A 26,843-nucleotide genomic window follows, 5' to 3' on the forward strand; every position below is an offset into this window, starting at 1 on the left:
AGCCAATTCAAAGCAGATTACTTATACTTCAGGAGAGTAAGACTTCAAACGCGTGTTTTTGGTTGCCGCCTCAAAATGTAAGGCGCTCTGCTCGTTCGCAAGCTTTTCCACGCATCGACCCACATGGGTGAGGCAGGCTGCAATATTTTCTAGTATAGTCAAACAAACCTTGCGTTAAAACGTACCTATATCGGACCTATCGGCAATGAAAAGGATATTTACAATCTGAGTTTCACTTAGAAAATATTATAACCTACTTCCCAGCATGTCGTCACATTTTACGATGATGGGTATTATAATATAGCTTATCAAGACACTTAAGATGGAAATAGAAAAAAAGAATAGGAGGGGAGCGGAAAAAACGGTCCAAATTTTCTTTCTTTAAGTAATAGACGTCATTTAAAAACATATATTCCCGCGTGCAATTAACGTTATGACTCCTAAAATGTTTTTTTGGCTACGTTTGCCATTTTATTTAAGTTGCGGCTATAAACGACTACAGATTGCTACCTCGTAGTTGAAAGTGAATCATAAAAGATCGCAGGCATAAATATTACCTCTTCATTCTATTTACCTCCTGCTCATGAAACAGGATGGCTGAAGCGTATTTGCAAATTTAATCCAGAATAACGGCGCACGGCTCGGACGTCAAGGCGCACTATATCTGTTTTGAATCCTTGTCTTTAATTACGGTAACTAGCTTGTGTAGAACGTTTGTTTAAGGTAAAAGGGTGGATAACTGAGCTAGTTAGTACATACTTCAGGTTTTTTTGATGCAGCAGGACAAAAAAGAATGGGGACGCAGAAAGAAACACATAGAACGAGGACAGAGCTGCAACAAAAAACTCGGTTTGTTAGCGATAGCGGATTCGTCGCTTTAACTTTTCCTCCTATTCCTATTGCTTATCGGGATGTTGGAAGCTAATCGGGATCAGGCGCGCACCTGCCTAATGAGCGCATGTTGAATGCCCATTCATCATCGTTAATGACGAGCAGCCCGCGCGTATGTGTCTTTGCGTCTTTAAAATCAGAATAATCCGTTTGGAAAAACAGAAAAGCTCATTTCGCCACTATCTCATTGATTTGATTAGGTGTGTATATGTTTTGACAGGTATTGCACCCCGAACCGTGAACATTGCTATGGTCAAGAGACATGAGTTCAACTTTTCGTTGCGTCATCTGGCTGCTAACAACGCAGAATTGGATTGAGGGAGTTGAGGTTTTACAGCATGAGTTCAAACCCTACAGCTGTGCAGCATGACCAGCTTAACAGTCATGATCTATGACCCAGTTAGAAGAAAAGTAAGAAGGACACTAACTCCCTACCACGCTACCCAGCCCTTGTTGATATCTTTGAGACTTCATGCGTTTTACAATTTCCTACGGGGAATTCGCGCCATATTCACACAATCTGCAGACTATTCGTGAAGGTCTCCAGAGCGTATACTCTCCAGCAGAGCACGCGAAGAGACTTTCATCTTGACTAAGCTATTCTAAGAGAGATGACAAGACACACAGCATTCCTCAGAAATGAGCACCTGCACTCGTTAAAAATGTTTCTCGACTGTTTTTTTTTTTTTGCTAATTTGTTAGCGTATGACTATTGGCCGCGCGTGCGCACAGACGAAGAAGAGATGGGCCTTGTTCATAAGATGTTCGGAGATTTTCACTATAGGTACGATACCAATTAACTAATAGTTTTGTGAATTCATCCAGCAAGAGTAATTGAAGCTCGCTTAAGTGAGTGTTTCTCGAGAGGCTATATTGTTCTATATACTGGCTTTAAACACATCAAACATTGCTTTTTACTCCGAACCCTGTAATAATGTGCGGAGCTAAAACTTTATAAAATGGCGACACATGTGGATAGTGACATCTCTACTCAACTGGCGCAAAATAAAAGTCTTAACACGCGCAAATAATTAGTAATATAATTTACATAACCTACGTATATATGGACTGGCCACATTTACAAATACAGTATATTTACATTTTGCACATAAGTTTCACTTTTAAAACTGAAGGGAGCACTTTTTCAGGTACTACACATCTTTTCTGCTTGCAGTTTACAGAATAGATTTATATTTTATGAGAGGGCGTGTGCAGCTCCTTCAACCAAGAAGCCGCCATCGCTGCAGACGGCAGTCGGAAAATATAGGCTTCACAATTAAAACAGGATGGACACTTAAACTCCGCCTTTAAATGTATTATAGGACTGCGTTAATGGCACCTATATGCCGCCTCCCCATGCGGATCCTCGTTCGCGTACATGAGGTGAACACCTCCATGTAAGCGTAAAATAGGCTGAACTCTTAAGCCGCATCTTCGTGTCTATACGAACAAAGCTTAAGCATCAAAATGTATTACAGAAACATTGAAATTCTACAAAATGAAGTAGATATAAATTTAAATATTTCACAGGAATTTAACCCTTATGTTAGACGTGTATTTGTATAACGTGGTTGCTTTTTTCATACCACTTTAAGGAAGCCAATAAAGGTATTTACGTTTCTATAAGAGTTTTCCAGACATACGGAGAAAGGTTTTTGATGAGGTTAAACCCCACAAACCAAACCAAACCAAACCAAACCTTATTGTTTTTAACCAAGTCCTCATGACTGGCCCTTTTGCGCATGTTTGCCATGATTGGCCGTGATTGTCCATGTTTGTATCGTTGTACTAGTTGAAGTCACAGTGCAAAACCTCAGGTCCCTTAATCCGCTTCTGCGTCGTTAGCAGCCAGGTGACGCAATGAAAAATTGAACTCGTGACGCTTGACCATAGCAAATTTCACGGTTTGGTTCGTGGGGTTTAACGTCCCAAAGTGACTCAGGCTACGAGAGACGAGGTAGTGGAGGACTCCGGAAAATTCGACCACCTGGGGATTTTTAACGTGCACTGACATCGCACGGCACACGGGCGCCTTGTTTGTCGCCCCACCGAAAAGCGGCCGCTGGGGCTTGGATTCGATCCCGCATCCTTAGGAACAGTAGTCGAGCTGTCAGAACATATACATACGTAATAAAATCAATGAGGCAGTGGCGAAATGAGCTTTACTGGTTTTCCACACGGGTTATTCTGATTTGAAAGCCGCAAAGACACATACGCGCGGGCTGCTCGTCAATAACGCTGCTGAATGTGCACTCAACATACGCTCATTAGGCAGGTGCTCACCTGATCCCGATTAACGTTCAAACCCCGGGTAAGCAACAGGAATAGGAGGAAGAGGTAAAGCGACGAATCCGCTATCGCTAACAAACTTCGAATTTTTTGTTGCAGCTTTGTCCTTGTTCTGTGTGTTTCTTTCTGCATCCCCATTCTTTTTTATTCTGCTGCATCAAAAAACCTGAAGTATGTACTAAATAGCTCAGTTAACCACGCTTTTAACTTAATCAAACGTTCTACACAAGCTAGTTATCGTAATTAAAGACGAGGATTCAAAACAGATATAGTGCGCCTTGACGTCCGAGCCGTAAGCCGTTAATTAGGTTTGAATTTGCAAATGCGGTTCAGCCATCTTGATTCATGAGCAGGAGGTAAATAGAATGAAGAGGTAATATTTATGCCTGCGATCTTTTATGATCCACTTTCAACTACGAGATAGCAATCTGTAGTCGTTTGTAGCCGCAACGTAAATAAAATGACAAACATAGCCAAAAAAAAAAGACTTTTAGCAGTCTTAATGTTAGTTGCACGTGGGAATATATGTTTTTAAATGACGTCTATTACTTAAAGAAAGAAAATTTGGACCATTTTTTCCTCTCCCCTCCTGTTCTTTTTTTTCTATTTCCATCTTAAGTGTCTTGATAAGCTATATTATAATACCCATCATCGTAAAATGTGATGACATTCTGGGAAGTAGGTTATACTCTTTTCTAAGTGAAACTCAGATTGTAAAGATCCTTTTCATTGCCGATAGGTACGTTTTAACGCAAGGTTTGTTTGACTATACTAGAAAATATTCACCCATCTGGATCGATGCATGGAAAAGCTTGTGAACAAGCAGAGCGCCTTACATTTTGGGGCGGCAACCGAAAATAACGTTTGAAATCTCACTCTCCTGGGGCGTAAGTAATATGCTTTGAATTGACTGTATTTTTTGTGCGAGGTAAAGGGCATCGCAGAAAACGCGAAGGCCGTACCCTTATCAGACCGCCGGCGCGTCGCCATAGCGACAATCAGAGGCAGCTTCAGTGGAGCGCCCCTTACTGTTCAGTATCGTGTCTGTTTCGGCAGGATATCGAATACAAGGATCTACCCAGCGACTGTGAAGAAATGGCGTAGAATAACCTCCTGAACAGTCTTCGTATTTGTGTGAGTGTGCTTTTTCAAAAGGATTCACAGAGCAAGTGTAAGGGGTAAGTTCCTAACTACACATGTTTCCACAGTTAAGAAATTGCTGTCGTGGCTGTCTTGCTGCAACTTGGAGCAAGAAGCAAAGGTTTTCTGGGGCACAGCAACTTGCTACTCAGCCGCACTTGTGACTGTGAACCTTTTTTGACAGATAAATGTTAAGTAATAGCTTCACTTTCATTGTTGCTGTGCGAATGAGCGTTTCGGCGCCAAATTTCGATCGCTGCGGTGAAAAAGTCGAAATTTAACTTGTTCAAAACAGAAGGCTAATATGGCTGTTAAAGTTTGCATTATTCTTTTTTTTTTCTCTGTGAGGCCATAAAACTGGAGCGCTGTATTGATGGCGAGGTGCAGATGTTTGTCGAACGTGGTGTGTCTCTGCTTGCTCTATTTTCGTTTGGTAAGGTGGCATCACCATTGGCACTATCGAAAGCATTGCAGAAAGCTGGACGTTTGACGTGGGTTATCCAAGTAGTGTTTTTATGTATTTCCTAGCTAATTTTTGAGTTCCGTGCAGTGCAGTTTGAAGCTCATTAAAGGTGTGCGCTGGTAAATGAGGCTTTCGAACATTTAAAACAGGTTGACTTTAGAAAATGGCGACATTGCGGTTAATATAAATTGGCATCGTAATGAGCTTGGACGGTAATCATATTACAAGGCGCTCCTATGAGAGTTTTTTTCGATTTTTATTTTTGGACAGAACATTAGGCTTTGTCCATTGAAGAAAATGCGAGTTGTTTTTTTGTTTTTTTTTTGCCATGAAATATCTTATTTCTTCCTTGTGCTTCCTTGCTAAATCTCATAATACGCTAGTTGCTGAGCATTACTGTCATTAACTACGGCACAACACGTCATATCTTCCAAAGTTGTCAACACTGTAAATACCGAGTTTGTGCCGTCTCAGGTTGAAATACAGAGCTGCGATCTTGCCCTCGCCTCCAGATTTAAGAAAAGAAGCAGTGGCTACGAAAGCTTAATGCGTCACATTGTGTTCGCAGAAACGTTATACTCTGCATGCACAGCACAGGTTGCGAGCAATCCTTACCGGCAAAATATTCAGACGAGAGAGTGAAAAACGCACTGGCAACAGCATTCGCCTACACGCGAGGAAGAACGCATTGCCATGGAAACAGACCAGAACCAAAGACCCGTGGACAATCCTTCGAGGCTAATGGCAAGTACCATGTCCTCACCTCTGCGTAAGCTTAGCGGCTCGGTAAAAAATGACTCCATGTTCATTACGTGGTCGTCATGCCAAGTTGATAAGTGATACGAATAGATGTACTCTCGTTCCGATCATTACTTTGATCGTATCAGTAATGGTAAGTCTAAAAACCTGTTGTATCGCGGTACCTACCAGAGGTGGGCAACCTCATGAGGTCGACCTCAACCTCAAAATGACCTCAACCTCACGGAGTGAGGTGAGGTTGAGGTGAGGTCGGCGATAGCTCAAAATATTTTGAGTGAGGTCACGAAATTTGACCTCAACCTCACGCATGAGTTTGAGGTTGAGTGAGGTCGTAATTGTGTGAGGTCGAAATTGTGAGGTCCAGGCTTTTTGCTGTTGCCGCGGCTTACTTCGAAGAGCGCCCCTTTTGACGCGGAGTTCGAGCGTACTGCCGCGGTGTGCCCGTCGACTCTTGGTGTTCGGTTACCCCCCGTTCGGACGACCGGATGCCGTAGCCCCTGCCCAGGCTTCCCTCTGGTCTTGTTGGAAGATGTTTTTTTTTTTTCTTTTTTTTTTTTTTTTTTTTTTTTTACGACACGAACTCCTCGTGCCCCCCGCCCGCCACCCCCGTTTTCTCTGAATTGTTTGTGCCGATGCTTGCCGCCGGCTCAAACACCCAGGAGCGCGCAAAGCACATAACTCACTTTGACCCGCGATGCTTTTGTCGGATGCCGCAAACAAACAAGCAAACTAAAAAGCGAAGCAAATTGTCTTTTGCGCAGACGGCTCAAAGCAGAACTGTTTGTCGTGTGCATGCCCGTTCCCAGGCGCTGACGTCACGGCTGCTGCTTTACATTCGATGAAGGATCCCGCTGTACATTAGACGGAACCTTAACAGAAAATGGTGCAGCGAAATTGCATGGGATGAAGGTGCTAGCGTTTCTTACATAACCAATATAGCGGTAAGACATGCAAGAGGATGAGACGGACGGCACAGCTTATAAGACGCAACTGGTATACAGGAAAAAAGCCTGCGCATGTTAACCATTTGTCTAGGTAGAAGAGGCAAAAAAATTATATGGGGCTTATATACAGTAAAGCCCAATGAAAACAAAAATCTTTTTGCTCCGCTAAGGCCCTTTGTTTCTCTCTCAAATTCTCGTGAAACCAAGCAATGCAGGAGGAAGGATGATGGTAAGAGATTCTTAACTCCATAATATCAGGTCTATCTTGAAATCTCTTTAGGCGCAGGAAAAAAAGAAGAGAAAAGCGTTCTCCTACATGTTTTTATAAGTTAAAAACTATTGAGATGTTGTCTGACTCAACATTTTGGTGTCTAGACAGACGAATTAGTGTGGCAAACTGAGCGTGTCTCTTTTGTGTTGCCGTCTGCTCGAGACGGACAAATCAATCGGATGAAAATTTGTGTGGTCAGATGTCGGAGTAATATATTCAGACATTCGTTTTTTCTTTAAAAATCCATTTAAATATATGTGAATGAAACCAATTACATGCTAGCACTGAGGAAGGCAGTACTAAGTCGATGTCTCAAGCCTTCTATACCCTCTGGGAAGCGCAGTTCTCTTCATTTTTTAGTGTGCGAAATTTCGTATACTTTCGTGAGCATAGTATTTCTTTATATATATTTTCTTGTATGACATTTACGTTCGTGTACTGGCGAACAGAGAACAGGCTTCTTCCCTGACATTTGGCTCTTTCTTTGGCATCTTTCCAGAGGCCCATAGCACAACCCTCCTTTCCACCTACCGGAGCGGTCATTTAGTTTCTCTTTTTATTTTTTTTGCAAGTATTGCAAAGCGCGATGTAGTCTCTGAAAACGAAGCTGACACATTCGCTGCTGCCTTTGGTGTGTATTGGTGACAGTTCGGCATTCACTGCATGAGCAAAACCTAAAGCCTAGAGACGGACGGCGAAGGGAGGAACGCGTGCACAGCAGGGAGCGCGGTCCCTCCAGGCTGCTTGATCGCCTCCTTTCTGTTGTTCTTGTCTTTATTTTACGTTTATGTGCTGTAACTACACGACACTAACGGGGAAACGGTTTCTCTGGATGCACGTGTAGTGCATGCGACGAAGCAGCTTCGAAGACACCACCGTGTAATCTATTAGTTCAGTCTTTAAAGGAAAACAAGTGAATAACACAAAGAAGCTCGTCTCAGACTTGTTGGAGAAATGGTATCCAGTATTCTGTCCGGATGTACAAGTATTTGTATCGTTTTTTCGTTTTTATTTATTTTTTTTTTTTTTGGGGGGGGGGGGGAGTTGGACATTTTGGTCCGGCGAAATTTGACTGCAAAGTGATTCACGTTTAACCCTCTTTCCTAGCAGTTCCGAACCCTGTAATTTTTTAATGTAAGCATGGTGTTCGAAGAAGCAATTTCGCCAATTCTTGCAATACGCCACGGGATCACAGAATTATAGACAAACACCTAGGAGTGACCGGTTGGGACCTCGTAACATCCACAGCGTTCCTCTGAAATTTTCTGAAGGTACATTTGTGTACTCGGCGTTGGCCGAGTTTTGTGATTATTTGGTGTGTTGCTGTCTTTCCTCTTTTGTTTGTTTTGTTGGGGATTTAGTCATCACGACAGACCGTTTCATGAGTAGCTTTTATGGATAATTCGTGCCCCGTTAATATGGACGACCCGAATTATGAACAGTTTTTCTGGGGACGAAATGTTTTCAATGTATTAATGCCTCGTTAATGTAAAAACTCGCTGTTTGAACAATTGACAGGGGAAGAATGCATAGAGCCCACTTGGGCCCATGCATTTTTGTCTCGTTAATATGGTAACGTTTGAAAAAAGCAGGGGAGTCCGAACGCAAGTTAAAGAAGGGCGCGCAGGCCGGGAACCTATGCGACAGCCGATGCGGCCGGATGCCTGAACGAGTCCTGTGGAGTTGGAAAGAAGCAAAGCGGGCGTGTGGTCGTTTTAGGAAGGGGAGGGACGCAAGAGCGGAAAGGAACGTACACAGAAAACCGAGGGTCAGCTAAGTAAGAAAGACCCTGAATGAAGGGAACCGGGAGATTTCTGGGTGCAGCGGCAGCGCCGCAACGAGAGGCCGCAGTCGGGAAAACAGCAACATGTGGTCGCAATAAATTTTGCTGAACGTGAGCAGAGAGGCCGGTAAAAACGTAGGAAGGAAATAATAGAAAGAAAGACAAGCGCCAAAAAGTGGGGGTGGGAACTGAAGTTTTTCTTTCCCAAAACACAAAGTGTGTTCCATGAAGCCGTTAACGCTTTTCGGTCAGAGTTAAAACACACTCACGAAGTAGATCGACAAAAGAAAGGCGGCGAGCACGCAACCAGGACCGGGCGTCCTGTCCTGGACGCCCTTCTTCTTCATGCTCCTGGTTTTCGTCACTGTTGGGGTGCCGAACTGCCACATTTCGCGCCCCGGGCGGTCCGCATGTCGGCTTCGCCTTGAGTCAACGATGCGGCCTTGACAAGGTCTGAGCTCTTCGTAGTCGGCTCGCCGTCGTTCTAAACTGTACTTCAGCTTGCAGTGTTTTTTTCATAGGAACACATACAAACGGCACAAGAAAGGGCTGTTCGATAGCCCTCAGCAGCCTGCCAACTTGACTCCCTCGCTTCCTCACATAAACAGTACAAGGCAGAAAAAAGAGAATCAGAAGAACGGAAAGGCGGGGAGGTTAACTAGGCAAAAAGAGTGCAAAGAATCAGGAGCCTGTAACCCTCAACTTTAGTCTGACTTTTGGCATGGCGGGAGTTGAAAGCAAAAAAAAAAAAAAAAAACCTTACCTGACCGTAGGCGCGAAGCGGGACATCTGTGAATACAGGCGGCAAAAACCATCTCAGTTAATCCAAGCAGTGAGGGACTGGACCCAAGTTCAACCAGGTCTCAGCCTCGCCAGGTCGACGGTAGCATCGATACTACAGGGCTCTGATAAATGGCTCAACGTCGGCATCGCTCATCGCAGCTTCAGCTACAGTCCGACAGCGCCCAGCACAGTTCGAAGAAATGGAGTCAGCCTTGTTAATGCGGTTCGGAAATGTGTGCGCGAATGGTGCTGTCGTGAGCGACGAAATGATTCAACAGAAGGCTCGCTGCCTCGGTAACATTATGGGTGCGCTTCTTCCTTCTCCTCCGTCTTGATAGGTTTTACCTGTGATGACTTACGGAATTTTTGTTCAGTAAAACAGGGATGTTTACTGAGAAAAATTATTCTACGCTATGTATAGGCATTACTAACTTCAGCTACTCATGAGGATAGCTAACAAGATTTAAGAACAGACATGACATTTTTGGGTCGACGGATTCATGGAGAAGGGGGTAACATCGACAGCTTGGCTGTTTTTAATTAGAAATTTAATTTAAAAAGCTGTCATTAATTATAAAGTTTTTCTAAAAAAAAAACTTTTCATTTTTATCATGACTCGTTATTATGGATGACTCGCGTTATGGACAGTTTTGGTCGGAAACCAAAGTGTCCATACTGACGAGGCACGACTGTATTCCTATTTTTTCCCCAATTTGATGTGTACGGTCGCAAGACAATGTACAGTGTATTAAAAAACAATGCTTGGCAATCATCAATTTGATTTTTTTTTTCGAATTAAGAAAAAGAGCATATCGTCATTGTTGCCATCGTCACTAGGGTCAACAGCATTTGTCTTTTCAGTATATAGTAAGAACTGGCTTGTTTTATTTCTAATACGGATTTTATTCATGTTGGTCGGATGGGTAAACTCTTTGTATTGCATTATGGGCCTATGCGTAGTAATGTGGTACCCATGTAGGCCTTAGAGTAAAACGGACCAAAAAATGGTAGGCGAAGAGGGGGAGAGGATAGCTACTTTAGTGCAGGATTGGACATGGAGTTTCCGGAGTTTTTCTTTTATCCGGGAGATTAATTGTTGTATAAAATTAAGAGTAAAATACAGCCTTCATACGACAAAATTCTGGCTTGCCTATATATGCTAGGATTACCGAGAAATGTATATTTTCGTTAAGTTACGGTTTAATTTGATGATTCTTTTTTTTTTTTTTTTTTTTGAGGTCGAGCGCCCGGCCTCAACCTCACATTTTGAGTTTGAGGTGAGGTTGAGTGAGGTCGCCAATGGTCAGCTGAAAAGTGAGGTGAGGTCGCCTGGGGGACCTCAACCTCAATTTATGAGGTTGAGGTTGAGTGAGGTCGCCAAATATTTTTTGAGTTTGAGGTGAGGTCGAAGTTTTTGAGGTCAAATGCCCACCTTTGGTACCTACTTTTCCATGAAGAAAAAGTGTTTCACTCATTGCAATAACGCCGAATTCAAGATAATGCCGGGTTCCCGCCGGAGGCATCTACTAAAGCACATGTTTGGTGTATTGTGCGGCACCACGAGCCCCGGGCATCCGCGCTTGACCGTGAGTGGCATCGCCGCGCCCGTGGAAAATGGGATCCTCGGGGTGTAGCTGACGCTGAGCGTTTGGACGTTGATAAACACCCTTACCAGAGGCGACATACGTTTGTCCCACGTGTCCCGTAGATGGCACCTCCGGGATTACCCACCCAGAGGAAATCAGCAGTTGTCCTTTGCTATCTTTTCTCCATACATTTTTATTTCGTATATTCGTTCTCCCGCCTGTCCTGTCGTCTCATTCCTTTCTTGTGTTCTGACTTTCCTAGCAGGCTAGTTTACTTGACACAGTATAGCCTAAAGTACACCACTCGCGCACCACTCTGGCCTGTCATGCGGCACCAGGCTGCTTTGCAGGCTGAGCGCCGCTCTGAAAGTAACACTACCGCTAGAGCGGCAATTAACATGGAGTCACAGGACTTCGCCTGGAGCAATGACGATCGGTATATTTCAAATTTCAGTGAGCACAGTTGGAATTATGAAGTTCAAGGGGTTGTACGCGGAACCTGAAATACTGAATTTATTCGCTGTGTCAGAGGGCTGGTGCTCCAATTTGTCGCTGTTATTTTATCCTCTCAGACATATGCTCCCACAAAATAATGCGGTATACATCCTAAGATATCGTGGCCAATGGTAGTAGATATTCCGATGGCTGGCCTATCTATAGATGACCTGCATATTACGCTCAGGTTGGAGAGTCTGCTTTTAAGAAACTTAGGCACACGGAATTTTGTCCAGAAATGAATTCAGGCAAAATATAACAAAAAATAAATCAGAAAACAATTTCCTTACCTTCGTCGAAATGTCAACTTGCAATGAAAGAAAGGCTCTATGAGAAATATAGCTATAATTACAAAAATATCTTCAGGACTATCATATTTTTACATCAGTGAGAGGCAGCGAAGGTCAATCACTCCGCAAGTGATCTCGGGAACAAGAAACACGACATTCTGGTTAAAAGCACAGTATACAGTTATAAATTAGTTATGGTTTAACTCTGGTTAACCCTAGTTGAATTGCTATAGCGACGGCGGAAACTTCTTTTGCCTGCTACATTATTCCTTATCACGCAATATCAGAGCAAGGTGCTACATTATTGGGGACACGTAAGCTCATCCTTTAAGAGTATGACGCGAGAACGTAAGTTACCAGCCTTCTTCATCTCCTTCTTCTTCTTCTTCTTCTTCTTCTTCTTCTCCTCCTCCTCCTCCTCCTCCTCCTCGGCTGTTCAAGGTCAAGCGTGGCATCTGCCGGGGATACGTGATGGCTCGAACCAGGGCGCAGTATTTCTATCGCAGAATACTAAACACAATTGGACTAGCCCGTTCTCCCATTTTAATTATGATAATTAAATAATTATAGAGTTAACAACGTGAAGGAATTAAGAACGACGAAACTGCAAGCACACAAGTAATGCTTGTGTGTACTCTTAACAAGCTCTAATTGAGCTAAGAATTTTGTTAGATTTCTCAAGGAGCATAGTGTGATTGTTTTTTTATGGCGAAAGCCTTTTATGGCTCATGACTCACCAGCGTGTCAGACCGTGCGCCCGCGAGAAGTGTCCCAATTCTTGCGGAGAGTCTGCGGGATACCGCGGGACTCCGCTTGTCAATCATCCTGATGACGTCACCAGAAAACAAAAAAAAAATTATCCCCACCTGCAATCGAATCTTTATCTCTAGGTTCCCCAGCCGAGCACTCTGACTGCGCCACACCCGGGATCATGAAACGTGCATCATAATTCTCCTTGTCTACCGTGAGGCTGATAGTAGCGGGATTCCGCGAGTGACAAATACTACACCTTTCCTTTCCTCTAAACTAATTATAGAATGCCGGTGATTGGATTGGAAACATTATTATCAATGCTTAGTGAATGGTGCGCTTGTATAGCTTGTTAAGTGAACTTTGATGCGTTAAACGGAACGCTGGTAAAGGGCGCGCGATGTACTGTGTGCAGTAGCAACGCAAAGGCTTACCAATTTTTCCACTGGAGATTTTGCAGTGCCCTTGGAATTTTTTTTTTGTTGTTGTTTTTGTTGCGAGGAAGTAAAATGGCGAATGCTTGCATTACCACGAAATGGATGGCCGCATTTGGTTAATTTTTTTCAGACCACTGCACACCAAGTTAAGGATGCTAATCAAACTGGTTAATCACACGATTCCCCCGTGAGAAATCAGAAATACTGAACTCTGGACGCATGGCGACCAGCTACGCAAGGCACCGCAAATACGTGTGATTTAAATATTAGGACAGGTGGCACCTGGTCTGGAAATGGGCAGCTTCAAGCGCCGAACAGCATAACTAACTGTGTACGGCTTATTACGTGTAGAAGTGTGCAGATTTCCAGAACTGTTTACAGTGTAGTTATTCTTGTGGCGCAATAACATTTCAACATTTCATTGGACATGTTATTGTATACAAAAGAAAATATATGGTGCACATAATAAAGGTGCGAATGGTTCCTTCGGCGCTCTCAAAGAGCATTTTTAGGAGTCGGTTCGTATTATGTTTAAGATTGCCGTTTCTGAAACTAAAGGTGAGGGTTCATTTTGTATTAATGTGTTGCCATATGTTTAGATCTTTTATATAAATAATTAAACGTAACATGCCCACGGCGTTCAGGAATGTGCTCCCCAGTGAGAAAGAGACAAATCAGATGGTAAGAATAGGGAAGGCTTGGCATTATTCTCAAAAATAGCTGCCGGGTACACATTATCTCAATAGAAAACGTGGGCAGCCAACTTGAAACTGTGTTTTTGCTTTTACCCCAAACCAACTGGTGTGGACCTCCCAAGAGTTGACTTCTTTGGTCTACGGGCCCCTGATAAGAATTGAGTGCAGCTATGCAGTGACCAGGAAAAGAAACACCACTGAGAAAGGGAACAAAATGTAGCGCACCAAGACAAGGACAGAGAAAGAAGACACACACAGCGCTGTGTGTGTCTTCTTTCTCTGTCCTTGTCTTGGTGCGCTACATTTTGTTCTCTTCGATCATGTACCAACAAGCCCAAGTTTGTACACCAAAGAGAACTTTTCATAGTCCATCATTTCCTTAATAAGCTCGGCGGAGGAAAATTTTCATTAATATGACAATCCCTCTCGTTAATCAACGCTAACTCAGAGTCTCTACCCTGTGTCAATCCCGCATTGACGGCAATATAGTCCGGTTTACATAAGCTGCCTAGGCCCCCTTTTTCTGTGATATTCAAAACGCTGGTCGTCCACGAACGGTAACATCGTTTTCTTTTATATATATGTCTTGGTTATGGTTATTACGCTGCAGCGTATGCACTTCTTTCGTTCAAAACGCCGTAAACTTCGCCTTAACTCAGAATGGAGAAAACCTGTGAGAAAAAGAATCTCATTTCATTTCAAAATTGTGATCAAATAATGCAGCGTTTAGGCTTGTGCCATGCCATTTCCCGTCCCATTTAAGTTGGTTGCTGGATAGTTTCCGGCAAAGATTGGACCAATGATATATGTGCCCTTCATTGTAAACATGGGTGTCTAGAAATACGCCACACTGACACCGCAATTTCCTTTCCTCAAAGACCAAACCAACTAACGGCGTTCAGCACTTTGCCGAACTCTGCGTCGTCTGTAAGGGCTGCAAACTCGCGGACTGAAAGGGGGATGCAAACAGCGTTATCGCTCGTACATTTAAGGCAAAGCTTAATTGGGCTCCTAATTTTTGTTCTTACTACGCCTGTCAAGAGAATTTCTGGGTTATTTAACAGAGCAAAAAAATCCCAAATACATGAAGTCGTTTTGGCAGCCGTTTTGCTCCTCTCGATAAACTAGTTCCTATACACTTCGCCGAGCTCTTTGCCCAGACCCATCGCGAGAAAAAAATTTATCTATTTAGCAGTTCCCGCTGAGAAGTTGCCATTAAAGCCTTGCGTCGTGTTCTGAAATACAACGGCTTTGAAGCGTACTTAAGACTACTTAAGTGTTTTTATTGCGAAAACGTTTACGGTCCATTCTGCATCCTCGTGTCATCGCATTTCACACCATTAACGGTTTCCTATTAGTGTCGTTTCTACACAACGTTCTGGTCGATACAAAAAAAGACATTGTCATAAAGTGACTAACGCCTGACGTCCCTACAACTGGCTCTATTTACTCACTGCATCATGCATTCCCAAAATACCCTTTTTTCAGCTGGTCTAATCAGCCTTCACGACGTGTGGGTAGGGTGTCCCTAACGCAATTCCAAGGTCGCGATATCGATTCCCACTCAACCCAATGTCCGCATGAACCAAGTTTTATTTCGAGCACAATTTATTTTCCTTTTGATGCAGAAACCTCCCTCAAAGATCTAGCGTCAATTCGAACCTTTTTAACTTGTTTTGATCTGCTCCAGACTTTCTTTTACCATCCCTCAACGATTTAGACTACGCAGGTTTTGCTTGTGAATGTAGCATAGTAATGCTTTGATACTGAAATAGTCCCACCAAGTGCTTTTTTTTTTTTTTTTTTTTTTCACATGGCAGAACGTCTCACCGCAAACATAGCTAGTAATTTGTCTCGTTCATTAGAGTACTGAAAGCCAACAAGTACATCGAGCGATTTGCCTTTTGCGACCACGTCTTGCAGAACCACCGAGATGCAAGGGAAGACAAGGCGCAACTAACAGTTTGTGATTACTGCAAAAGGCCTGTGAAAGTAGCCAACTTGTCGCGCCACCTTGAAGTCTGTCTCAAAGCCCCGAAGTACTGCGTTTACTGTGGCGAATACTTTCCAAAAGAAGATGTGGCGGTACGTTCTTGATTTTATTTCAGTGATACCTTTTGTGTAATCCTGCGCATTGGAAGGCGATTGCTTTTTAAAATACGCAACCAAGAGCTGCATTGCAAGGGCAAAAATTACATCGTACGTGTGCAATAAACAAATGCCCGCTATTAGCTAATAGGAAAAGGCTATACGCATGTATTGATAAGAAAAGCACTGCTGATAGAGAAAAGCAGTTTTTGTTATATTGCTGTGAACATCGGACAAGCATTTTACAGCATTGTGCTCTCGTTAAATACTTTTATAACCAGTTTTTAACTGCTTTCTCCACATTTGTCATTCATGCGATGTACATCAGTTTGCAATCATACGGAGGTTAGCCCCTCCGGGGTTGCATGTAACTAGGGCACTCGACTACTGTTCCCAAGGATGCGGGAGCGAATCCCACCCTCGGTGGCCGCTTTTCGATGCAGGCAAAAAGCCAAGCACCCGTGTGCTGTGCAATATCAGTGAGCGTTAAAAAACCTAAGGTTGTCGAAATTTCCGCGTCCTCGACTACGGCTTCTCTCATAGCCTGATTCGCTTTGGGAGGTTAAACACCAAAAACCAAACCATATGGAGGTTAAGAAACTAAGTTGCCCTGCCTAAACAAGGTTAAACTAAACCTTGTGCGAAATAAGTGCTGGAGGAAGATGTATTTCAACTTTCGAGTAAAATATTTCTTTTTGGTCCCTTTCCATTACAATAAATATGATAGTCTTGCATCAAAGATGCAATCTTCAGACGGACATACCATTATCTTTCGCGCACTTCACTGATACTCAGGTGCTTTGTAACCCTGCGCACAAACTTTCCCGCTCTCGAAGTCGCAAATATGCGACACATATAAAATAATGCGTATTCGCTTATATCGTAAACGCTCCTATTTTTCATTGTTCACAAGGGTTATTTGGTGCAGTTCAATAATTTGGTTCTCATGGCTTTTCGTTTTGGTTTTCATAGGAGTGCTTTTCGGTTTATAGAATTTTGATCTTCCTAAACTCGATCTTTGATTCGACATGCGGTTTTGCGGGAAAGAACTTTTGCTCATTTTTATAATGAAACATTAGTTAACTTCTCAAAAGCCAGACTATACTCGAAAGTAAGTAGAATCTTCAACCATTTTTTGTTACTTTGCAAGCAATGTCAACCTTACTGTGTTTTTGTGGACAGTCAGTAGCTCGCATTCTAGACATTTCATGCATATTTTCCCCGAAAGGTCCGCAAAAAGTTAATTATGTTTTCTTTTCATCATTATACGTAATTGTGCGGTCGCTCTCAAGATGGCCACAAAGCATATAAAAAGTTGAGTTATAATACTACCTGAAACTTCTGGTTGTAGCTGCCTGTGCTGTTTTTGTAGCGCCTGGTTTGCGTATCAACAGCGGACGTCAATACACGTTTCGGTCATACCAAGGCAAACAATAAAAATTAGTCCTTAATAACACACCACGTGAGTAAAATTTACATTCATTATTACAGCGCAAAGACGGACGGGACAAGAAGAGGACACAACAGCGCTGCTTCTGGCTCAGCATGGAACTGTACCAAGACCTTCAAGCGCTCCTTGTACGCTCGCACAGCGCTGTTGTGTCCTCTTCTTGTCCCGTCCGTCTTTGCGCTGTAATAATGAATGTACGTAACCAACTCGCCCAAAATGTTGTATTATGGAGTAAAATTTAACTATTTAACTATTTTAGCCTATTTTTACTGAGAAGTTCCCGTTAAAGCCTTGCGCCGTGTTCTGGCATGTAATTGGCTGTGCAGCGCACATTGTTATTAATGCGAAAACCTTTACGTCATTAACGATTATCTATTAGTGTCGTTTCAACCCACCGTTCTGGTCGACGAGAAAAAAAAAAAACATTGTCATAACGTGACTGCCACTTGACGTCACTACCACTGGCTCTATTTGCTCACTGCATCACGCATTCACAAAATGCACCATTGCCAGCTTAAACTAATCAGCCTTCATGTCATGTGGATAGCGTGTCCGTAACGCAATTGTAAGGTCGCGGTTTCGATTCCCGCTCAACTCAATGTCCGAATGAAGCAAATTTTATTTCCAGCACAATTTACTTTCCATTTTGCACAGAACCCTTTCCCAAAGTCTAGTTCCAATCCGAATTGTTTTAACTTGTTTTGATCTGCTCCAGACTTTCTGTGACCATCCTTCAACGATTTCGACTACACAGGTTTTCGCTTGTGAATGGAGCATATTAATGCTTTGGTGCTGAAATTGTCTCACCAAGTGCTTTTTTTATATGGCGGAACGTCTTACCGCAAACATAACCAGTCATATGACTTGTTTATTCGAGTCAGGAAAGCCAATAAGTATATCGAGCGATTTGCCTTTTACGACCACGTCTTGCAGAACCACCGAGATGCAAGAGAAGGCGAAGTGCAACTTACAGCTTGTGATTACTGCAAAAGGCCTGTGAAAGAAGCCAACTTGTCGCGTCACCTTGAAGTCTGTCCCAAAGCCCCGAAGGACTGCGTTTACTGTGGCGAATACTTTCCAAAAGAAGATTGGATGGTATGTTCTTGACTTTCTTTCAGTGGTATCTTCCGTGCAATCCTGCGCATTGGAAGGCGATTACTTTTAAAAATACTTAACCAAGAGCGGCGTTTCAAGACAAAAACGTGCTTCAAACGTGTGCAATAAACAAAGTCCTGTTATTAGGTACTAGGAAAAAGGCTATCTATATTTAATAATATACAAACCACTCCCGACAGAAAGAAGCGTTTTTTTTTTTATTCCTGCTGAACCTCGAACACCCAATTTACAGCATCGTGTTCTCGCAAATACTTCTTTAGACTAGTTTCTAAGTGCTTTTCCCACCTTTGCCATTCATGCTATGCACATAATTTTGTAATCATACATAGGTTAAGCAACAGTATTGCCCTGCCTAAATTAAGTTTCAACCTCGTGTGAAATAAATGCTGGATGAAGATTTATTTCAGCTCTCGGATAGCATATCATTCTTGGTCCCTTTGCACTAGATTAAATGTGATAATCTTGCATCAAAGATGCAATCTTCATACGGACATACCTTTACCTTTCGCACACTTCACTGATGCTCAGGTGATTTGTAACCTTGCGCACAGGATTTCCCGCTCTTGAAGTTGCAAATCTTTGCAGCAAATAAAATAATGCGTATCCACTTGTGTCGTAAACGCTCATATCTTTATTAATTGACAAGGGTTATTTCGGGCAGTTAGATAATTTTGTTTCTCATGGCCGGAAGGGATTTCTTCAAGGGAGTGCATTTTGGTTTAGACAATTTTGAGCTTCCCAAACTCGATCTTTGAGTCGACATATGGGTTCGCGGGAAGAAAATTTTGCTCTTCTTTATAGTGGAGCATTAGCGAACTTCTCAAAGTCAGACTATACTTGAAAGTAAGCAGAAACTTTCTGCTTTCAAGGCAACCTTTTTTTTTTTTTTACTTTGCAAGCAATGTGAACCTTAATATGTTTTTGTGAACAGTCAGCAGCTCGCGTTCTAGACGCTTCATGCCTATTTTCCCCGAAAGGTCCGCAAAGTTACGTTCTCTTTTCATCAGCGTAATTTTGCGGTTTCTCACAAGAATGCCGCAAAGTATATAAGTTCAGTTACAATACTACATGAAACCTCCGGTACTAACTGCCTGTGCTGGTTTTGCAGTACTATCTGGTTTGCGTATCGACAGTGAAATGTCAAAACACATTTCGGTCATACCAAGACCAAGAATAAAACTTAGTGATAGTTTTTTGAAAGCAAGTTTTTCTGTTTCTTATGTACGTTTAGCATGCTTCTGGTACCTGTTGAGTATGAAATAGCACTGAACAAGGGTAGACGGGGAGCCTCATTTCGCAAGCCGAGCCAACGTTTCGTCTGGTCCCAGACGAAGACAAGTGCGCTTGCCGAAACGTTGGCTCGGCTTGCGAACTGACGCTTTCCTTTATTCCTAGTTCATTACTCTTTGCCATGATTGTTCTTTAGTTCTATTCTAGTACCTGCTTAGTATGACTAAAACGTACATAGGTCATGGTGGTTGATTAGCTTATTAGGAGTACTGAGCACTTCAAAGCATTCAATTCCCGTTTTCAATAACAGATCAGTGCTTAACTCGATTACTGGGAGCTTCACAAGAGGCTTCACAAAACATTACGGGAGACACAATCTACGTCTTTAAAGGCATGGCATGATAGCGTAGGCAACCAACCAAATATATAAAGCCCCGCTGTAACCAAGCCATATAAACGTGCCTGAGTGGCTTAGAGGTAATGTGAATGCAAGTATCCTGTCAGGTTGATTCTGATATCACCCTCTCATACGAAGGAGAGACCCAAGTTAAAAAAGAAAAAAAAAAGTTGGGTTTCTCCTTCGTATGAGAGGGTGATATTAAGATCCTGCCAAAAGTTGCTTCAGGTAGCCCTGCTTCCAGTCAGTGCTTGGCCATGCCAGCTGCCACCTGCCAGCGCCTTGGTCGGGGTTCTTCGCTCACAGATCCAACGGCGACACCTGTCTTCGGTGAAAGAGGCTTTAACTCTATAGCTTTAAAAAGCCGGAGTCCTATGGAGAGGAAAAACAGTAACCCGGGGGCCGATGTTAAGCTATTGTATTCATACCTGTATGGGCATTGATCGGAGTAACTGTCTTATGAAATTCCAGGTGACTACCACTACCCCCTCCTTTTACAGCTTTCGTTAGTAGGAGCAATTTACAAACTCCCAGTGAGCATGAGGCAGCTAAAGCTCCAGATATATTATTTGTACTCAATTGCGTCGTCAAGTTGGGGCACAAAGCATCTCAAAGGGAGAACCTGCGGCAGAGATGTCACCCAGCCCGTAATTACCTGGGGTGCGGCTGAGATGCTGACGAATTACTTTCCGGTAGATTAAGTGGTTAATAGGAAAACATTGCATTCCTTTACCATTCTTGTATACTTTTGTGGATATTTTACAGCAATTTATTAGGAAAGATTACTGCGAATGAGCCCATGTTCGATTCTTTTTGTTTGGATGGTGCTGCTTCATATACACGAGTCACTGAATGACTGTTTTATTTATTTCAGGGTCATTTCAAAGAATGCCGCGAAAATCCCTGTAACGTGCCGCAGGTGAGATTGTTTTTTATTTTTTTATTTATATACCCTAAAAACCCAAGTGGGCTTTACATAGGGGGGTCGGGGCGGCACAAAAACAGCACAATACATAATCTTGACGCGTAATAATTAGCAAATGCACTTAAGAATTATACATAACATACAGATCGCAGTACACAGCACTACATTCACTAGTGGATACACAGGTGTTCAGATTTTAGCACATAACGCGTAAGAAGAAAAGGGAAAACAATACTACGGTGATTACAGGCAACCAAGCTGCCCTGAAAGTTTTATTTAAAATACTGATAAAGTAGTTTCAGTAGTTATATCACTCGGTAATGAGTTTCAGTTTTCTATAGATAACAGGAGGGGTGAAGTTTGATATTTTATCGTTCGTGCGAATATTGGCTGTACTTTGTAGGGATGATCAGTCCGAGATGAAATATGATGGGCAGGAGTGATGCGAATAGCTGCAAATGGGCAGTCACCGTAATATAAGGAATGAAAGAAAGATAAACGAGAGAACTTTCATCAAGTGACAAGGTCGGGAATATTGAGAGATTGTTTATGATTAGAGACACTGTGATACGGGGAGTATGACGAAAGAATGAACCTGGCAGCATTATTTTGGACAGACTCAAGACAATTAATGATACGCTGCTTGGCTTCCATATTATGGAGGCATACTCTAAAGCTGACCTTAAGAGTAGTGTACGCGTGTAGTTTTGTCTCGGAGTTGGCAAGGTGTAAACGACGTTTAATGAGTGTCAGTTTTCGAAATGCTTTATTCTTGATGTAATCTATTGGGCGCTCCAGCCCAAATCAGAACTGAAAAAAAAAAAACACCAAGGTACTTGAAGCAACTTTCTCTTTCAACTAAACTGCCATTAATCGTGTAAACATTAGAAGGCGTATTATTGCGCCTGGAAAAGGTCATTAGCTTGGTTTTTTATAATAATTTCTCTCTACCATATGTGACACCACTCCTTTAGATGCATTAAGTCAGTCTGTAGGATAACTGCGTCAGTAGGGTCAGCTATCTTTCTATAAATTACACAATCATCAGCGAATAGTCGTACGCTAGATCATATATTAAATGCTATGTCATTAATATACATTAAAAATAGCACAGACCCTAAAACTGATGCCCGTAGAACTTCGGATAGGACGCGTGAACTCTTGGATGAATACTCTTTAATTTTGACTCGTTGGGAGTGATTTCTTAAGAATTCTTCGATCTATCGGGTGATGTCGCGATGCAGCTAAAGGTTATTAACTTTTTTCATTAATCTTTAATGGGGAACGCGGTCAAAAGCGTTTGAAAAATTTATAAATATGGCGTCAATATATATTAATTCGTGTATTTGATCTAGACAAGATCTAAGCTCATAAGCACAGTTGGATGACGCATATCTTTTCTTCTTTACTCGCCGGGGGGACACAGTGGTTACGGCGCTCGACTCCTGTTCCCAAGAATGCGGGATCGAATCCCGACCTTGGCGGCCGCTTTTCGATGGAGGCGAAGAGCAAGGCGCCTGTGTGCTGTGCAACGTCAGTGCGCGTTAAAGGACCCCAGGTGGTCAAAACTTCCGGAGTCTTCCACTACGGCACATCTCATAGCCTGAGTGGCTTTGGGACGTTAAACCCCGTTAACCAAACCAAACAATATTTCCTTGGCGGGAAACTGACATGAAATCCTTGAGTAAACGATTAGAGTAAAATGTCATTCTATATAAACCAGAATACCTCAGTTATTTCTTTCACATAGGAAAATAGATTATTGGGTATTGTGAGCGAGCGGAAGACATACATCTTTTTTCGTTGTTTTGTGGAAAAGTATAGGTAAGCTCTAGCAGCTAACCTTTTAATATTTATGCCGTTTCACATTTGCACAACTTCCGGCTTAGCAATCCTACAGATTCTTTATGACAGTGAAATGAAAATGCAGTCGAGCTTGAACATTTTGATCTTCGATTTCTGGAAATACTTTATTGAACGCATACATTGTCTCATTTACCATTCCGTACAAATGTAATGTCGCGTCATGTATAGAAGTCTCATTTCATCTGTCGTTCGATGATATGATAGACAATATGCTTCTATTTATTTCGTCATATTCCCCTCCACACCAGTCATCATGCAATGATGCCTGCCTAAGTACGAACGGTGAATACCCTCGCCTGGCGTGATTCGTGCTCCAAAGCATTATGAAAGGAAATTTGTTATTGATTTCACTGAGTGGACAAAATAGCAAGTGGAGTCGTAAATCGATCAGTCATGACACAATATGTAATATGTACTCCAGAACTAGCCACTGTGGCTTTGACGCGGAGCTGACTGGGCCCATAAACTCATTCTGAAAGATATCCTTCCATCACAACGGCGTGGAGCACGTAGCCAAAAGAATATGTATCTATATATAGCTTTGTTACAATGTAGTCTTGTTACTAGCTTGGATGCTGATCAGCCGATCTGTCGCCGTTCTTACTCATAACGAAAATATACATCGAGAAATAGCTTGATTCATTTCGAGCTCAACATGTCGACAAGCGATTCAATATAGTGAATCAAGCGCGTTTTCTTCGCGTGACATAGCAAGAAATACCATTAAAAATTCTTGAAAAATACCAAGCATTGACTCCAATTCCTGATATCCTTACAAAAATACGGGTTACCGCCGTTTCGAAATGAGAGCAGGTCCAGTGTGGTCTTGACGATCCGCACCCAAAATTCGGTGCCCAAGTGCGCACATTATATGCGAAATGGGCCAATAATATGAGCACATTCATGTGTATTTGTCTTTTTCAATCTTGAAATGGCTGATTTTTGGTGAATCTTGCCTCTTCAGGTACATTCTGCGCAGGCAAACATCACTAGGATTTCCACAGAATCTTTTAAAGTTTTTCAAGCACAGGACAGTGATATGCAGAGCCACAGCAGGGCTGCCTGATATTTAATCTTTTCTACCGTCATCTTACAAGATGACGTACTAAATCTCTTCCAACTAAACAAGATCAATGCAAGGCAAGCTAACACTAAGTCAAAGAGAAAAGCGCTTGTCAATGCGTCGTTCTGATTTCCGAACTAGGGTATTCAATTTGTCCCAATGGTCTCCATGTTACTATGATATTATCTTCCACCCAAGTGATGTTAATTACACAAGAAAAAGCAGGACTAAATTAAAAAGAAAGGAGTGGATTTCTATGCCGCAGAAAATTTCGAAATCTTCGATGCAGGCACATACAGGGTGTCCAAGCCAACTTTAGCCAAGGGTTAAAATATAGGTAACACATTTGAGGTAGGCCAGGGTAATCACTTGTATACAGCTACCAGCCGTCTGAAGTGCGACGATTTTTTATTTTTTAGTGAACTAGTTAGTAAATAGGATAATTGTTCTAATCTACTAACTATTGCCTTTAGACAATTAATGTGATTGGCGAAGTTGGAGAGCGCCTTTAGAAACCCTCATTCCATTTATTTGCGATTTATAAAGTCACACGTGTATCTCTTTCCGCGTACCAAAGAAAGCCCGTGAAATGCAAAAATAATCACTTGACAAGCGCATTCGAGCGCCATGATTATGCGGCTCGCCACCGAGAATTCAGTGAACCAAAATCAGCTGCGGCCTTGTCTCGATGGCTCAGCTCCATCGTTAGGCAGATGAGTTGGCGATGGCTGCTGCCCGCTCAGCCAGCTCGCCGCGCTTGTTGCAACATGAACCGTCATATAGGCCGACTGGCTCACGCGAGCAAGAAAACCACCGCAGACATATTGGCCTGCCACTGAAAGCCACTGCCGCAGCTGATTTTATTTCTCTCAAGCCACGGTTGAGAGCTGAGCAATCGTGGCACGCGAATGCTGTAATCAAGTAATTGTACTTGTAATTAGTGGGCTCTTTTTGGGGCTCAGAAAAAAGATAATCGTTAAGGTTCTTTCATCGCAAATAAATGGATTGGGGATCACAGGAGGTGGTCTTGAAGTTCGCAAATCATATTTATTGTCCTAAGTTAATGTTAGTAAACCACACAATTTAACTAATTAACTTCATGTATTCGCGGCGCTTTAATCAGTCGTGCTTCCATCTGATTGAGGGAAGTGTGAAAAGCCAAATTGCCAAGCTTAGGGAGGCAGGTTTTCCAGAGGTCACGAGACTATGTGAAAGAACAATGTCAAAAATAAAATCTAACCACTTTCATGAAGCAGCCAAGCGCCAGAAGGTCGAGGTTATTTCTTACATTCACTTGGTATCTTACCGTCGGAAGAAAGTGAGCCGCAAATTTGAAGTTGACGTTTTATTTTCGTCTCAAAGGAAATTGAGTAATATTTGTCCTGCTATGCAACAAAGGCCTGAGTCCCTACTAGGTAGGAGGGCTGAAGTTGACTGTACCATTAAAAATGCTGAAAGGAGCGTAAAAGGGGTTGTATACAGAATCTCCCTGTCTTGTCGTGCATGATATGTAGAACAGGAAAGACATTGCTTAAACGACCGTCTGAGGGAACACTTCAATTCTTTGGATAAAGCAGGCGGCTCGAATTAACCTCTGCATTGCAGACAACATGTACACAACTGCACGCCTTTTCATCAAGAGATGTGTGTCATTTTCAAACACAGATATTAGACGGTAAGGTAATTAGTAGAAGCGTATGACATTGATAAGGGAGGTTTCGTGTACGGCGCAAAACCGTCATTGTCACTGATTAACCGTGAATGTGCCTTTCTTGAGAAATCGTTGCCGGAAGATTAAAATAGGGTGTGTAGGTTTCTGTGTGTATTTTGGCGAGATTATGTCTAAATGTCTTTCGTGATAACAAACCCTCAGTTGAAAGTCAGCGCTCATGTTGTTGTGTGTGTAAACGTCCTAGACTTTTTTGCGCTGTTAAAAAATAGATAATAACCAACTCACCCTGATTTCTGTTCTCCTAAGGAGAGGTCTCTACACTGCAGTTCGGTGTAGGCAGGCTGATGAAGATAAATCGTAACCTAAATTCGGTCAGTGGTAGTAAAAATTAAGCAACGCTGCTTGACCTTGAAATTATAGTGCAAGCATGACATGACATCTCTTGTTAAAAGCGGCATATACTGTAAACGTAGAGTTAGGAAAAAATGAAAGTAGATATGTATAACAAAATAGTTTCTTAATGCAACATGGACATGTAAAAGGCGATTAGAACATATCACTTAGTTCAGAACGCCATTCTCGCCGCAGAACACCAATGCTGCGGGTGCGGGGACCACCAAGGCATCCAGGAGGCTAGCAGACACCGAGAGATCTGAAGTGCAGGGATTGAAAGGCGCTACACGTGGACTTCAGCACGGGAATATTCCACTGCCAGAACTGCCTACCCTCGATTTGTCAGAGCAAGATATGAAAACCTGGCACAACGCTCTTCTACAGTGCTTAACGAATCTCGGAGTGTCAGACAACCACCAAAGATATCAGCTTTTATGGTCGGCAATAACTCCAGAAGTCCAGTGCCAATTGCCAGAAATTCCGACATCACTTCCGCGGGATCGTGCATTTGAACGCCTGCTTAAGAACATATTTGAGCTGCGCAAAGATGCACGCCAAAGCGGCAGTGATTGCTATTTCGTCAATTTGCTTCGAGACATAAGAGACATATTTAAGAGTTCAACTAAAGGACTGACGCATGTTGTGCGCGATGCAAGGTATTATCACGAAGAATACAATTCGTCTGTTTAGAGAAAAATGCCATTATTAGCTCAACATCAGCTTCTAAATTTTAACTTTTGTTATCTCGCAAGTCACTGTTCATCTACGACAAACCCGTCTGCTCTTCAGCGGGGATAAATTCATTGAATTCCTTCGTTTCGTCTGCATGATGAACTAATTGATTAATTATAACAAATCACATGTGGACTAAGCTTTGAAATATGTGCCACAAACGCGTCACGACACAAGATACAGTCTTAATAAAGTTCAACATGCCTCCGTGCGGGTATTAGGAAGAGACTATCACTGCCTTGTAGTTTACGAAAATATTTTGTTCTGTGAATGATCGTCTTTCATGGAAATGTTATCGGACGTATATCTCCAATAAAAGTTCAAGCTCGAGGTTT

The 26,843-nt window shown here is 42.5% G+C and overlaps 1 protein-coding gene across 3 annotated transcripts; it reads left to right on the top strand.

Moving 5' to 3' along the window:
* Positions 1–4,169: 4,169 nt before the first annotated feature.
* Positions 4,170–26,838, top strand: LOC146173074 (uncharacterized). Of its 3 annotated transcripts, none has more exons than XM_084583425.1 (6): positions 4,170–4,358; positions 5,352–5,527; positions 15,500–15,661; positions 18,048–18,209; positions 20,732–20,776; positions 25,972–26,838. In XM_084583425.1, the coding sequence occupies exons 2-6, from the start codon at positions 5,477–5,479 to the stop codon at positions 26,464–26,466; spliced, it is 915 nt and encodes a 304-aa protein (XP_084439551.1). In that variant the 5' UTR covers positions 4,170–4,358; positions 5,352–5,476; the 3' UTR covers positions 26,467–26,838. The 3 variants fall into 3 exon arrangements, with proteins under 3 accessions (XP_084439551.1, XP_084439553.1, XP_084439552.1); XM_084583427.1 differs by having other exon boundaries at positions 5,376–5,527; XM_084583426.1 differs by having other exon boundaries at positions 5,381–5,527.
* Positions 26,839–26,843: the final 5 nt, after the last annotated feature.

This window comes from Amblyomma maculatum, chromosome 11 (genome assembly GCF_055883805.1).
Source record: "Amblyomma maculatum isolate TAMU_Amacu chromosome 11, ASM5588380v1, whole genome shotgun sequence".
NCBI lineage: Eukaryota > Metazoa > Arthropoda > Arachnida > Ixodida > Ixodidae > Amblyomma > Amblyomma maculatum.

Coding starts and splice junctions, on each gene's coding strand:
- LOC146173074 (XM_084583425.1), top strand. CDS start 5,477: ATGGAAACAGACCAGAACCAAAGACCCGTGGACAATCCTTCGAGGCTA. Junction 5,528..15,499: donor ACAATCCTTCGAGGCTAATG/GCAAGTACCATG, acceptor CACGTCTTGCAG/AACCACCGAGATGCAAGGGA. Junction 15,662..18,047: donor TTCCAAAAGAAGATGTGGCG/GTACGTTCTTGA, acceptor CACGTCTTGCAG/AACCACCGAGATGCAAGAGA.